The sequence below is a fragment of the Gymnodraco acuticeps genome, unplaced genomic scaffold (assembly GCF_902827175.1).
Source record: "Gymnodraco acuticeps unplaced genomic scaffold, fGymAcu1.1, whole genome shotgun sequence".
Taxonomy (NCBI): Eukaryota; Metazoa; Chordata; class Actinopteri; order Perciformes; family Bathydraconidae; genus Gymnodraco; species Gymnodraco acuticeps.
Window position 1 is genome coordinate 1,037,648 of NW_022992357.1, and position 15,387 is coordinate 1,053,034.

The 15,387-nt window shown below is 40.9% G+C and overlaps 1 protein-coding gene across 1 annotated transcript in view; it reads left to right on the top strand.

Moving 5' to 3' along the window:
• micu1 (mitochondrial calcium uptake 1) overlaps positions 1-15,387 on the top strand; it is a 51,306-nt gene that overhangs the window by 19,094 nt on the left and 16,825 nt on the right. Inside the window, exons 5-6 of the mRNA XM_034209668.1 lie at positions 6,615-6,658; positions 10,600-10,611. Coding sequence (XP_034065559.1) covers positions 6,615-6,658; positions 10,600-10,611 — 56 coding nt within the window. The remainder of the gene's footprint in view (positions 1-6,614; positions 6,659-10,599; positions 10,612-15,387) is intronic.

The window sequence follows — 15,387 nt, forward strand, 5'->3', positions numbered from 1 at the left end:
AGCATTCCCACTAGCAATTTCTTCAGGAGTTGCATTCTCTAGTTTTTTACATGTACTTTGACTTTTTTGTTAGGCCATGGATAACATGGATAGGGCAGGGTATTATGACCTATACTGTAGCCAGCCGCCATTCCTCCATCTTTATATACAGTCTATGGTATGGATTCTTTATCTCATCCGAGATTTGTATCTCAATTACACCCCGACAACCTTTCTGAAATTTATATTACGCAACATAGCCTCCACCCCATGTTCCATCCATTTTACAGGGACACCATGCTTTGCAGTTCCAGACTCATGGTATAACAATCCCTCTGACTGTGCTCACAAGTATGAAGGGAGGGGGGGCGGGTGACGGGGCTGTCCGATCGTGCTGAGTTGAGGGACTTACAGCACAGCAGTTGGTCTATCAATTAACAGGTTCAAACCAGAGCAGATCTCAGGCGTCACACATGGAGCCAGTGAGAGATATTTGATCTCCAGCCATGGGAGGGTTGGAAAGGCAGTGAGCTTAACTTGGCATGGACATGGATCCGCACCACTATCGTCATTATCAGGTTATTCAACACTAACATTAATTTAAATTTGTGTGAGATTTATTATATGGCATTACATTAGCCTCCATCACAGACTTGCGGTTTAATGCACAGTGTGTGAGGATTATTACGTCCAGCACATTCATCCACAGTACATGAGGGAAGCCTGCAGCAGCGCTTAATAAGGACTTAGCAGGGCCTGTCACGTCTGCACTGCCTTTCCTGCTCACCTCAGCACTTCTATCTGTTAACCATGCTCAAGACTTGGCCCAGCTTTGCCCCCATTGGCCTTCCTATCTTAGACCCAGTACTGCTTCCACCCACGTTATGATTCCCCAGTTCTTCATTTCTCTTATCTTTCCTTTAGCACTACCAAAACACAATTTAAGAGCTCTGTTGGATGACAGAAGGTTCATTAAAGCAGATGAAAAAGCCAAGAGAAGGTTACTTCATGGGCAGCCACTTTAGTCCCCAACCAAACTGAGGTTAACCAACAAACTCCAAGTAGTTCCAGTCAATTAAAGAAATACAGGCCCCTGCAAGATATGAGACAATTTCACATATCCAAATAACCTCACAAAAAGCAACTAAAAATGATTTGACAACTTTGTGATGGGGCTATACAGTTATTTATATTACATGTTGACGAATATGGAGACAGACTTGCAATAGGAATTTCTAAATAAAGGCGTAACTCAAATATGAGCGCTATCAATGTTTTCCCTGTTTATAGATGATATTGGATCATCATCCATTGAATCTAATCCTATGGATGTAGTATTTTTCCTATAACTTTAGCAGAATTGACTGTGGAACAGTTTGAAATCCTGGATAGACCAGTTTTGTCCTTTCTAATGTGGCAGACCTTGTTTACCCAGTATTTAGTCATGAACTGTGGGCTTAAGCTCAGTGATCCAGACCCAGAAATGTGAATCTCCCCTTAGGTGGAGACTGACTTGAAGTTAAAGGATAATTGAATCTGCAGAAAAAGGTGGAAGGCTATTTTCAGAGGTCTTAGGTAACAAGGTTTTCTGTAACGCTGATGATGCTATGTTGAGTTTAATAATGAGATTATACTAACCGTCACCCTCAGTTAAGTCAAGTTAATCTGATTTGATGAGACTGTTTCAGCAGGTCGATGTGCTACCAGTCCTTTAGTGTAATATCAAGAACCACTCTTGGAATATTCTGTATAATATTTTAATACTGCATGCTACATTTAAGAGATTATAACCGCTGCTTCACACAAGAGTTTAGAAAACGATCTTTCCAACAATGTTTATTAGTTTGAATTACATTACTTTGTAGTCAGAACTGCAAAATGAATATCTCATGTTTGAAGTTTATTTGATTAGGACTAGTACACAGTGGTGGAAATTACATTTCATATTAGACTTGCAGGGAGGGGAATTATATTTAACCACAAAACGAGTTAACGCCTTTTGCAAAGAAAGAAATGACAGAAATAACAGTTTGGAAAAAATATACATGCCGAGTGAGGACTACTCATTTCCATCTGAATCCAATCCAATCCACTTTATTTGTATAGCACATAATAAAAACAGAGGGTTTACCAAAGTGCTTCACACCAAACATAACATTATAATAAAATATAATATTACAATAATAGATAAAAGGCACACATAAGAAAAGATAAAAGGCACACATAATAATGAATACACGGTACATAAAGGCAATGGACAGACAATAAAAGCATACAAATCGATAAAACATAGCTCAGACTGACTCAAAAGCAAGGGAAAAGAGGTGGGTCTTTAAGCGGGACTTCAAAGTTTGGAGGGTGGGCGACAATTTGACATGGGGGGGGGGGCAGGTCGTTCCAGAGCCTGGGGGCTACCGCTGAGAAGGCTCCATCTCCCCTGGTCTTTTTCTTGGTTTTAGGGACTACCAGCAGCAGCTGATCAGCCGACCTCAAAGCCCTTGAGGGGGTGTACACCTTTAGGAGGTCGGAGATGTACTGAGGGGCCAGCCCATTAAGCGATTTAAAAACAAACAATAAAACCTTAAAATGAACTCTAAAATGGACAGGAAGCCAGTGGAGGGAAGCCAGGATTGGTGTGATGTGCTCATGCTTGCGTGTTCCTGTAAGCAGCCGAGCCGCAGCATTTTGTACCAGCTGCAGGCGTGCCAGCGAGGTCTTGTTTAGGCCGGCATAGAGTGCATTACAGTAATCTAGACGCATAGAAACAAAGGCATGAATTACACGTTCAAAGTCTAAAAAGGATAAAACCGGTTTAATTTTGGACAGGACCCTCAAGTGATAAAAACTGTATTCAACCACAGAATGTATCTGTTTATCTAATTTAAAAGCACTGTCGATTTTGACGCCCAGATTAGTGACCATGGGTTTTGCATATGGTTGCAGGGAACCCAGGTCAATGGAAGGGACATCACTATTTGGTCCAAACACAATGACCTCCGTTTTGCTCTCATTTATGTTTAAAAAGTTTAGCGCCATCCAGGCCTTTGTCATTAAGACAGTCAACCAGGGGCATCAGAGAGCTGGTGTTTTTTTTATATTAGGTGTAGGTATATTTGGGACTGGAGTCGTCCGCATAAAGGTGGTAGGAGACGCCATGTTTTCTAAAAATTAGTCCAAGGGGGAGAAGGTATAAGGAAAATAAAATGGGCCCCAAAATAGAACCTTGGGGAACTCCACAGGATAGGGGGGCAGAAGACGATGTAAAGTCACCAAGCCTAACAGAGAAGGATCTCTGGGACAAATAGGACCTGAACCACTCTAAGGCAGTGCCCCTGATACCCACACAGTGCTCTAGACCAGTGGTTCTCAAATGGGGGTACGCGGACCCCTAGGAGTACGTTGGAGTACTGCAGGAGGTACGTGAGATTTATTTTATGTTAATGAAAAACAAACATATGTAATGCATTTAAAAAAAATTCTAATAGTAGATGAACTACTTTATTCAAAGGTTTACAGTAATTCTGGATAATAAAATGGGAAAAATAAACGGGGTGCTCTCTTTTCCTCTCCCTCTCCTGACAGCCCGTCAGTCTCGGGCAGCTCGCTGAACCTGTAATAAGTGACCCGACAGTAAAGAATACATATATTTATAACTAGTTTAGCTAGTTCCAGAGTAGATTTACTAGCTAAGTGTGTTAGGTCTAACTCTTAGTGTATTTAATTTTGCTCCACTCAACGGTCCGTCACAGCGGCGGAGCTGTGATCATGCAGAGCTGCGTGTTCTCCGTCAGCAGCAGCTGATCTGATCTCTGATCCCTCTCTCGTGTCCGGTTATACTTCACTCTTATGTCCAAATCTATCAGATCTAGCTAGTTCTAGTTAATTATTTGACTGCCTGCTTATCAAAGCCTAAACAATAAGCGTTGCTTGGCAACGGCGTGTGGCCGCAAAGTATAGCTTAGCATTATGCATATGTTTATATGAGGGGTCAAAATCCCATGCTCATAAAATGCTCATATATTTTTTTCTCTTCATTCCCCACGCCCCTAAATAAATAAATATACCAATTTTAGGAAAAGTTACAAAGTTTGAGCAGTGTGGGTTTGTGTAATAACTGCAGTTTGCCTCCCTGTCAGAATGACAAAGATCCTCAGTGAAGCACAAGCCCATGTTTCACTACATTGTAAGTACAACTTATTAAAAAGATCAGTTCAATGCAACTAATGTCGTCTTAGTGTTATTGCATGATGTTAAAATTGGTTTGCCATGAATTTAGTGATGGATTCTAAACATGTTACAATGTTGTTGTTTTAATAAATCAGACACCGATGGTGCAGCGCTGTACTGTACATCTTTATATAGGCATTTTTCCCTTAACAAATAGTTTTTGCGCTGATCAGGGGGTACTTGGCTGAATTTTTTTTTCAAAGGGGGTACATTATTGAAAAAAGTTTGAGAACCACTGCTCTAGACCAGTGGTTCCCAACCTTTTTCCCCAAGAGCCCCCCCCAAATAACTCCTGTTGGAAGTTGCGCCCCCCCCCACACACACACACACACACACACAAGGGGGGGGGCGCGCAACAGCGGTAATCAAAGTAAGCCGGATTTTGCCGATGTGTTTATGTGGATTCAAAAGTCGTATATAATCTACAAAATAGAGGAGACCGATCTGATCGGACCAACTGTGACAAATAATCCAACTGAAACCGGCATGGACAATGACTATGTTTTAAAAATGTGCTTATCCAGACAAGCCCGGTTTGGACACTTAACGCGCAGAAGAAACATTTATATTAAAGAAAAAATTATACATTTCTGTGTTTTTATGCCTATAATAGCTACTAACTTGAATTTGTATTCAAATTAATTAATCAATTATTTTTTATATTTTATTGTAATGTAGAGACAAGGCTTTTAGTGACAATCATGTATTGCGTTACAATTATATGAAAGAAAAAAAAAAAAAATCTAAATATGATATTTGGCCTCAAATCATCTGAAGCCTGGCGCCCCCCCTTGCGGGGCGTGCCCCCCAGGTTGGGAACCACTGCTCTAGACGAGAGATAAGAATGGAGTGGTCAATCGTATCAAAGGCAGCTGTGAGGTCTAAAGGCCCTGACACACCTACCCGATTTTGGGAGTCAGAGGCCGTCAGAGGCCGTCAGAGGCAGTCGGTCATTCGCGGTGCCCTACTCAGGTTGGTGTGTCCCGCACCGTCGTTGCTTTACGGCACATTTTCACACCTCCCGCGGCTGATTCAACGTGTTTCACACCATAGTACCTAAAGGCAGTCATATACACACACACATATATATATATATCAGGGTTTCCGCTAGGATTTTTTCTCGCCGGTCAAATGTCCGGACATAATTTATTTTACCGGACAAATTTGAAACTTACCGGTCATGTTTCCATAAGAATAATAAGAATTGTGTAGCAGAGTTTCCGTTAGCAGGTAATTACTGGACAATGACTGGATTTGCTGATGTTTAAAAGTCAGTTAATGGGAGTCATTTTTATATTGCTTCAGTTTATAATCGTAACAGATCGAAAAATTCAGATACATTTTTCAATAAATGATTCCACAAACAACCAACATAATTATTACATTAAAAGAAACTACTTGTAGTAGATGAAGTACATTATTCAAAAGTTTAAATTAACTTTGAATAATAACCACGGGAGAAACGGATCCTCTTTTTTCCCCTCTCCCTCTCTCTCCTGAAAGCCTGTCAGTTTCTCATGCAGCGCGCTAAACAGTGGGCGGGGCTTCAGGTGATTATGCAACAGCTGATCTGATCTCTCTCTCTGGCGTCTGGTTACACCTCACTCGCGTTTATGTCCATATCGATCAGATCCAGCTCTCCTGATCGGCCTTTATAGAGAGCACAGATCAAACTATTAAGAGTGAATATCGGGCCATAATGATCGACGACCAATCGATCGGAGCATCGGACATTTTGACCGGCAGGTTTTGAATTTACCGGTTTTTATTAAATGTTACCAGCTAAAAACCGGTAATTACCGGCTAACGGAAACCCTGATATATATATATATATATATATATATATATACACACACACACGTCACACCATGGGTTAAGACTAGGTCTAAAGTGTGCCCATGCTCTTGCGTGGGGCCAGATACATGTTGGATGAAGTTAAAAGCATCTACAACATCAAGAAAGTCTTTAGCTAGTGGCTTAGAGATACAACAGACATGCACGTTAAAATCCCCGACAATAAAATCCATACACTGACATTGTGTTAGCAATGAACCAAACACCTTCATTTCACTTTCTATATGAATATAAACACTGCATACTGAACATCTTGGTATGCTGGTCGAAAACTTTTTCTGATGATAACAAGAGTCAAAGATGAATGCTGATGATTGTTTATTTTAAATGGTGTGGAAATGGGTTGTTAATGGCTGTTATTAATCTTGAGCACATGTCAGTGGTTACGACTGATTCAGTAATGACACCAAGTGAATACATTTGATCCGCATCATAAATCTTGATGCTCCTGCTGTGTAACTAGCTGGCTTCACATCTTGTTTGTTAAAATGTTTGACTCATCTATTTGTCTAATCTGTACGTCTGCTGATGTTCTTTCTGGTTCTTTTTTTCAGGTCTAGGACTGGATCAGTTCATTGTGAAGCGCTATGATGGAAAGGTAAGAAGTGGGCGTCATGTCCTTACAGAAGACAAAGGGTCACCTTAGCAATAAAAAACATCAGCAGCAGGGAGTTATTGAAATGATGTCTTAGAAACATTTCAGCCCCTGCTCATAAATTCAGTTTAAAGTAGCTTTGATTTCATAAATATGCTGCAAACTCAATGAGAATTTCCCCAGAAAGCTGTACTAATAACATCTTTTTGGAGCTTATTTATTTCCCCAGTTTAACAGAGGGGTTTATTCCCTATATTTACCAAGGTCAATAATTGCTTAAAGAATCAGTTCATCCAAAAATACAAATGAACACATTTCTCTTCACTTACTCCAGATATACATTGTGGTGTTGGCCATGACGATAATTCCAGTTTTATGTGGCCGAGTTTAAAAATATCTGTTTTCTACACTCCTACAACCCACCCAAAAACAACACAGATGAATTAATGTGTTTATGCGCCCTAAAGATCTGAGCAATTCCATTTAAAGAAACGGTAACATCTCTTTGCAAAACAACATTCCACCTTTTATTAACTCTCTGAAAGATTGAATATGTTATTGTTTTATTAAAGAGTAGTCCCAAGTGAAAGCTCAACATTCAGTAAAAATGTGGTCTTTAATTATTATTATGTTGTCTTTTTTTAAAGTTTTGTCAGATATGATCCCATAACTCTTAAATATTGATCCTTATTTTATGCAGTTTCTTTTTAAGAACATGAAGTCTGCACTTGATAATTAGGGTTTATACGTTAGTGCTTTGGTTTTAAATATCCATACAAAGAGAATGAATTATAGGTGAGGTTTTGAAAAGTATGGTCCCTATTTAGTCAAGTAGCGAAGAAACACTTTGGGAAATGAAGTGGGAATAAATGTCAAAGATAATATCTAAAAATGAATATGTAAACTGGTTTATAGATGGGCATTACTCTATATATTATATACTTCCATATAAGTTAACTAGAGTTGTTTATCAATTATTATGCAGTATCTGTTTTTTTATTTAGTAGGTACATGCATCTTTTGCTAACATTAGTCCTTTTTAAATGTAATACTAAATAAAAACGGTGAATAATATCCCTAAAATAATAATAAATTTATGAACAACATATGAAATGCAATATAAATCAAAGATCCGCCACATTCATTCATCCTTCAGCCTGAAATGACGTTGAGGAAAAGGATAAATAGAACTGGAATGAGGTATAAATTGAGGTGATAGCTCAATGTCATTGAAATAAACAAATAGTCATCAGGGGCATTGGAGTTGCAGCATTGTGAGAGATGGCATATGGAAAGTGATAGAAAAGCAAATAGAAAACGCCATTACATTCTGTCAGGAGTGGGCGCAGAAATTAATAGAGAAAGATCCAGATGATGCCATCAGAAACACAGCTATGAGAATGTTAGCCTGCATCCCTGCATCCACTTTGTTCTTTATTTCTGTTGATATCTTGCCCCCAAGCTGAGATACTCCCATTGCAGGTACAATAGGAGAAACAAATGTGAATGACGGGGTACATGTTTAAAAAAAGTTGAAGTTTGTTGTTCTTCACAAACCATCCCCTGTATACTTTTTTTTGTTTCTTTCATGCCTTTGATTTAGCTCCTGCTTTGCTGTCTGCTGCTCAACCATCAATTCATATTATTTTCCACTCCCAATAATTGAGACTATAACAAGATTATCTGGCTTTTTCAAATATTGTCTGAGCTCTAAAGGTTCAGAAAAAGATTTAAAGGGTAATGAAGAAATATATTTGTTTCAACCTTTAACTAGTTCTTATAGACCTTCAGTTGGTTACACATAATTCAGTGTTGTTCTTTAGCTCCATCTCCACATGTAATCATTAAGAGAGACATGTACAAAGTGGACATGTCCAGTGCATAATGACCTATTTGACAACAGGTTAGCTTTGATCAGGCTAGCCTCCTTATTTGTCCACAGACTGGCCTTACAAGAAGCTAATCTCTGTGCTCTAAATGCTAACACCTCTCTGCTCACAGTCAGGAAAATAGAGACCATCAATTTAAATCGCCACAATCATTATTTTCATTGCTGCTTTCCTTGGTATTGATTTGTGACAATTACTGCCCTCTCGATGATCCCAAAGAGCATCTCTCACCCCCAGTTGCCAAACACCTCCATTCATTTAGTAATAGCTAATCAACAGTGATGATTGTAGATTCTAACCTCATTAGGAAATCCATCAGCCTCCAGGCTGCTATGATGATGAGGTATTCTGTATCTCATCTCCATTCTCTCTGCAGATAAACCACACAAGTCACTCAGCATGGCTAAAGACTCTTTATCACTACGTTCCCCTTTTACTACCTGCTGCAACTCGAACGTGATTTTTATACTCCTTACGTTTTCTTCAAAGTTCCCAGAGTTTTGATTAGAATATCTCTACAGCGTATCAACCCAAAGGCTATAGGGATATTCTGCAGCGACCTAAAATCAAAATGCAACACTCTTTCTTGTCTGCTTATGTAAATGTGTTGCTTATCTCCACTTCTTACGTTTGCTTATTTGCCATGCAAAACTCTAGATCTTCATCTGAGGGTCCGTGACTCTTCCAGGACAGATTCCAGTAATATGAATCTACAGTATTATTAGCAAAGATAAATAGCTATTTCCATAAAACAACAAACTGTTCATTTACATCACATTGAAGAATCATAAAAAGTCATTTTTTACATGGCTCTTTAATGGCAACTCAATTGTATACATACGCAGGAGTCTGAAGGTCACTGATCCGTCCCTCTTTTAGCCGAGGGGTCGTTAGCCTGAACAGTTTTGAAGACCCCCACTCTACACACATGGTTTTCTCTGATACTGTATTTATCTTGTTATTGTCCCCTGAGATCTTCCTGTCATGGCCGGAGATACCCGAGAACCCTCCCCCTCTGACTCGGCCCTAACCCCCTTTGGGCCCACAGACACGCATGCCACCTCCCATTGCCTTTATAGCCCCTCTTAGCTAGTTGGCGGAGGAATAAACCATTACTGTTTCCTGCCATGAAATCCAGTTCACATGAAACTTAGACCTGCATAGAATTGAATGGAGATGAAATGGCCAACCCAGGTACAGTGGTGCAATATCTGGAGTGTGTAAATCAGGAAGTTGATGGAGGGTGTGGTGAAGTACAAAGGGAGTGTTTCAGCTGGGGGTTGGGTGATAAACTGCAATGAAGTCTAAGGTCGATGGCAGAGAGGTGTACAGCAGTGCGTGAGAGTAACATGAGAGCTCTATTAAAGGACCCCTGTGTCTCCCTACCCATAGTTCCATATACAAATAGCCAGGCCAACTCAAAGATGTGTCACATACGTACAGTGTAGCCACAGCTAAGAGGAAGAGTGTTTCATGGTGGTATACACCTCTCATGTTTTCCTATCCCCGCCCCCTCATGCTGACACTCTTTTGTTCCCGGTTCCTTCTGTATGTAAACAATACAATAGGGTTGTTTTACAACCGCTGTCCATATTGACCCACCCTGTTTGTTTAGCTTTTATTTTCCTGTCCATATGCACACAGTCATTTGAGAGGTCTTTAAATGTTTGTTTGTGTTTTCATTACACCATGGTCCCTTCCCCGATAATGTTGGCATGCTTACTGCTGTCGTAATCTAATGTTGATGTGACCTGACGTTACCATTGTTAACTGCTGATGATTCTATCGTGCTCTTATCAGCCATCCTCGCTCATTCACGTAACGAGTAATCCCTCCATTTTCTCTCTCCTCCCTTCCTCGTGAATACAAATCATCCACAACTCCCCTTCTCCCAAACTCCCTACTTTTTCTCTGTCTCCTCTCCCTATCATCCCATTTACTGATCCCCATTGTCCACCCATAAACTCCCCATCCCTCCTCCTTCTCCTCCTCTCCTCTTTTGTCTCCCTTCCTCTCTCCTCATCTACTTCCCGTTCTGCCCCTCCCTCTCTGCAGGACTTCTGGCAGGTATGGGGTGTGTGCCGAGCAGCATGTGTGCACCTGAATGAAGCAACTGCACTTTGTATTCTCTACCAACTCCCTCCTTCTCATTGTCCTCCTCTTCTGTCTAGTTTTCTATCTTTCTATTACTCCCTCTCTCACTGCTCTGTAGTAACACGGGGGGCATAGCTATTCATTGGTGTTAGTCCAGGGGAACAGCTAAATAAGTAGTTTTTCTGCATTTACCCCATCTCAGCTTCAGCAAGGGTGAACCCAGAGTCACAGCCTCAGTTAGGTTTATGACCACTGTGTATAGGCCAGCAGCCACACTGTGCATTACAGTGTAATCTTTTCAACAAGACATTGGTACACTGGGGATAAAATGTTGAATCATCTTCCAGCTGTTCTCTCACCGGGTATATATTCTGTAGGTGTCATACACAGCTTTGTAGGGGAAGTCATACAGTGTGAGAATAGAAGTAGAATAAGAAGAATAAAGCACCACCACCTTACAAGGACACTTAAATCACTTATTCACTTACATAAATGTGTATGAGTTGGTTCATTTGAGCATATACTTGCTGCTTATTGTTCCAATTTTGCTCCAAAGATCTTTCACCAGAAACCACTGGGGAACTTTTCTGTGATTCAAATGCTTCTCATGTACACATTTATGTTGGTACGTGTGAATAAATGAGCCTTGACCTATTAGCTTAGCTCCTAAATGATTTGGCTTTTCAGCAGGTCTGAATGTCTGTCAGTCAGGATAATGCAAAGATTATCCAAAGGCAGCAAAGGGCAGGTTACAACCTGTGCACCTGATAGTGACAGGGAGTGTCAGACACCAGAGTAGGCACGCACCCTATTGTGTGTGCTCTAGTATGCACACTCTGTATTATTATTGAACATTGTGTTAGAGACCTCCCTGTTGCCCTTTGTATAGCTTGTCAGAGGCAGCTGTGTGCCAGGCCATCCCTGCTGAATTATTGAAAGTGAAGACTTTATGCTTTGCCTCTACAGGGATTATTATGATGCAGCCCTGCTGTATAATTCATAATTAGTCAGTGCCCCTAAGGAAAATGTTAAGGATTTTTTTTGAGAAACATCAAGCCTTGCAAAGCTGAGATGAAAAGAGCAGCTACGATTTATAAGGAGCCTGTATTGGTCAATGCCAAACCCTAGCAGTGCTGTTCCCCTGCACTCCCTCTGTCTTGCTTTATAAACACACCTTTTCTTCCTTCATCCCTTTGAAGAGATACAAGCTCTAGCTTTCCACATGCTTTGGCACTGTAGCCTTTTTCCCAGCATGCACTGCTCTATTGCCTTTGCCTGTGTCTCACAGAGAAGTAGCTGGTGGTGGCGCCCCCTCTCTGCGCATGGTGGCCTCACAGGGTGGTTTTTTGGACCCAGGAAATGGCTCTGACTGTTAGCTAACATCGAGGCTGTATTGATGTGCTTGACAAGCCTTCTCAAATCCATCCTCTGGATTGTCCAGATGTCAGTGCTGCATGATATTTGTAGAGCATGGTTTAGAGTCACTGAAGGCAGGAAGTACATTTGAAAAGGTATCCAAACTGTTCCTACGTGCTGTGGCCCGTTAAAGCGTCTGCAGCGTGACCAGCTTCGACTGAGAGCCGACACCTCTCACTCAGAGGAAGTGCAGAGGCGGTGGCTGCTCCAATGCAAAGGAGCCTCTTGTCACACCAACTGTTGTCGTGTTTCCTCTTTCTGATTTCACAGGAAGCTCCTAGGGGCCGCTGTTTGGAATGTCACTCCTCTATTTCTTTGTCTTTTTCGCACTGTCCTCGACTCTCTAATGCTTTCTTTGCCTTTTCTGTCAATGTTGATCTCTATGAAAGCTAACACCCACAAACACAGTGACGCACACAACACATTTCTCTCTTTTTCCAATCTCTTAATCTACAGTAAAAGAGGTTGGGTTGTCCTTACACCCCCGTCAGGTAATTTGTTTCCTCCACTCCCATTGTGGGACTGAAATTTGTTTATGCAGTGTTCCACATCAGCTTCTATTATTCTCATTTGCGCTCCCGGAATAATTAGGAGTTATTAACAGTACACCTGTTCTGCGGTTACCTGAGGGATTAGAGGTAAAAAAGCTACTAACACACCAGTATTCTCTCAACTTGCACACCCACCTTCATAAAATTGATATTGTTCTATGTATGTGTTCTGTAGTGTTCAAGGCAGAGCAGGAGGTATTATAGAACCATGTAGTGGGTCGTTTTTTCTTGGGGCTTGGATGGATACTGTGTTATACTTGTATGTGTAGCAGTGTGAACTTACACACTGTGAGAGCTTTCCGGCACTGTTCAAAAGTGTCAGACGCAGACCTGGGCTGACTTCAGCCTCTAGCAGGTCATTCCCTTCCCCTGAAAACCCTCATCTTTTATCGAGCCTGTCAAAGTGTCAGTAACCCCAGAGCTTGCCCCATCACACAAGCGACATCAAGGTTCTGATCAATTTTTTAATGCATTTGTCCCCTCTTTCACTCACTCACTATGCTGTCTGTCTTTCACACTGTAACACATCTCTCTTTTTTCAAATCAGTATAATCCCACTGCTGTAGCGCTCCAGTACATCAAGTTCCACGAGACTCACCTGTACAAAAGATGAGAGGGTCGCTAGGGAACGAGCATCACTCAAGCCGACACTCACCACACACATGATTTTCTCCCTCTACAGGCTTGAGCTTTTCATCTTTAAGCGGTATGACTCAGCCCAGACTCATAAATGCATCTCTTTGTTGTTGGCACTCTTAAGGAGACTAGCAGACAGTATTATGACATTGTCTTAATTGTCCCTCTTTAATAATAATAATAATAATAATAATAAATTGTATTTTTTTTTAGCGCTTTTCTCGAACCCAAGACGCTTTACACACGGTTTCCCTTTCTCTTGTTATCGGGGTGTCTGCAGCTGCAGTGTTGGACAGGGTCACAGATCTAATCAATAACAAAGCAATACAGTGGTATTAGAGATGGCCAAGTCTGTGCTGCCATCAGCTCCTAAACCAAGTGCACAGCCACACAATGTGCTGGAGCAGCAGATCAGAAGGGAAGCTAGCAGAAAATGGATGGGTGGCACATATATATATTTTATATATATTTATATATTACATATATATATTTTAAGTGTCAATGTTAAAAGATTGCAGGATAATGTGTTGAATTATGCCTCATCTCCATCACAGTCACATCAACACTACAGTATCAGAATGCTTTATTTGTCCCGGGCGAAATTGGGTTTCATGACAGTTGCTCCTTTTTACAATGAAATAAAAATAACAGCTGCCAGAATTATTTTATTATGAGATGATAATTATGCCCATTGTCAGAAATGCTTGCCTTCTCATCAGCACAGCTTTGATATAACTGAAGCCAACAATGCGATGAGGTTAATTTGATCTTTTTAAGTTCCAAATATATTAGAAGATCTTTTTTTTATAAAGCTTTGATCATTTGTTGACAGTTTTCTACAGTCAGAGATAGTTTGTAGAAACTGTGGCTATATACATGTTAAAGCATATAATTCCTCAGTTTTTGATTCTACAGTTAATTATAAATACTCCCAACAGCTTCTCATGCAATCCAAGTTTTTCATGGTGTGCTTAGAAAGTGTGAAATGAGCAGAAGGTTAAGCAGCCTCGTTGTATGCTTGCCTCTGGCTTTGCCTTACATGTACAGTATGGGTCTCATTTGTTGGACTCTCTTTGCCTGAGCTAGTTTAAATCTGGCAATGGCTGCTTTTGGGCTGCTCCATTGCCTGGTGCTCTGGAGAGATTAGCCCTGGCCAAACCCTTAACCATGTGTGTGTATGACTACATTAGACCACCAGCTCCTCCAGCCAGCAGCTCTGTCACGACTGATGCTTCTGCCTCAGCTCACAGGCTATGTGTGTTGTTCAGCCAATCATCTGGACTTTGCCATAGCGTGGCTAACACATGCAAAGATGTGTGAACACATAGGCAGGCTCAAGGCAGAAAAAAAAAAAAATACACATTCAGCTATGAAGCTGACACTTATCACGAGACGAGACACACTGGCAGGCGTAGCGCTAGATTTTAATTAACTTGAGTGCTGCAGCAGAAAGATTTACAGTCATTGGAAGATCAGTGCTTTGGGAAAAATCTAAGATGGGTTTTAAATGAGTGACTCCAAGGAAGTTGAGATCCTTTTAGTAATTGCAGCCACATATTTTATAGGCCTAATGTCCTCTGTGTAGATTAATCAAAACTGATGAAAGACTAAACTAATGAGACACATTCTTGGCAATCAAGTGAGCTAATAGGTGTCTCTTGTAGGTAAAACGTATTTTTACCATTTATCTGAATAATATATGCGTGTGTGTGCCATTGAGTGGCTTGTTGCTGGAGCACCCAACTGCAGTAGAAAGCTGAGGCCTGAATTGTTGACAGAATGATGAAGGGTGACAGGAAAGCTTGGTCGTGTTCTAATAGGAGAGCCACAAAAGCCAAGGTGAAACCCACAGCACAGTGATATACACACAGCCATCTCTCTGTGACTGTCTGAGAGAGTGCGCTATTGTTACATCATACGTTTGTGGGAGAGATTCACAGTATGGTAGCACAGAGAAGGCAACAGAGGGAAATCTATAAGCAGGTAGCTCTGTGGATGCAGTGGGAACTTATCTTCTGACAGGGACACACTGCATTAGGGTAGACTAAAAAGATCAGTGCTTGTATGTTATTTACAGATCTCTTCAGCTGAACATGCATGGCTCCTGTCTTTGGCAATTATATTTAGATTGGATTCCTTGAATATC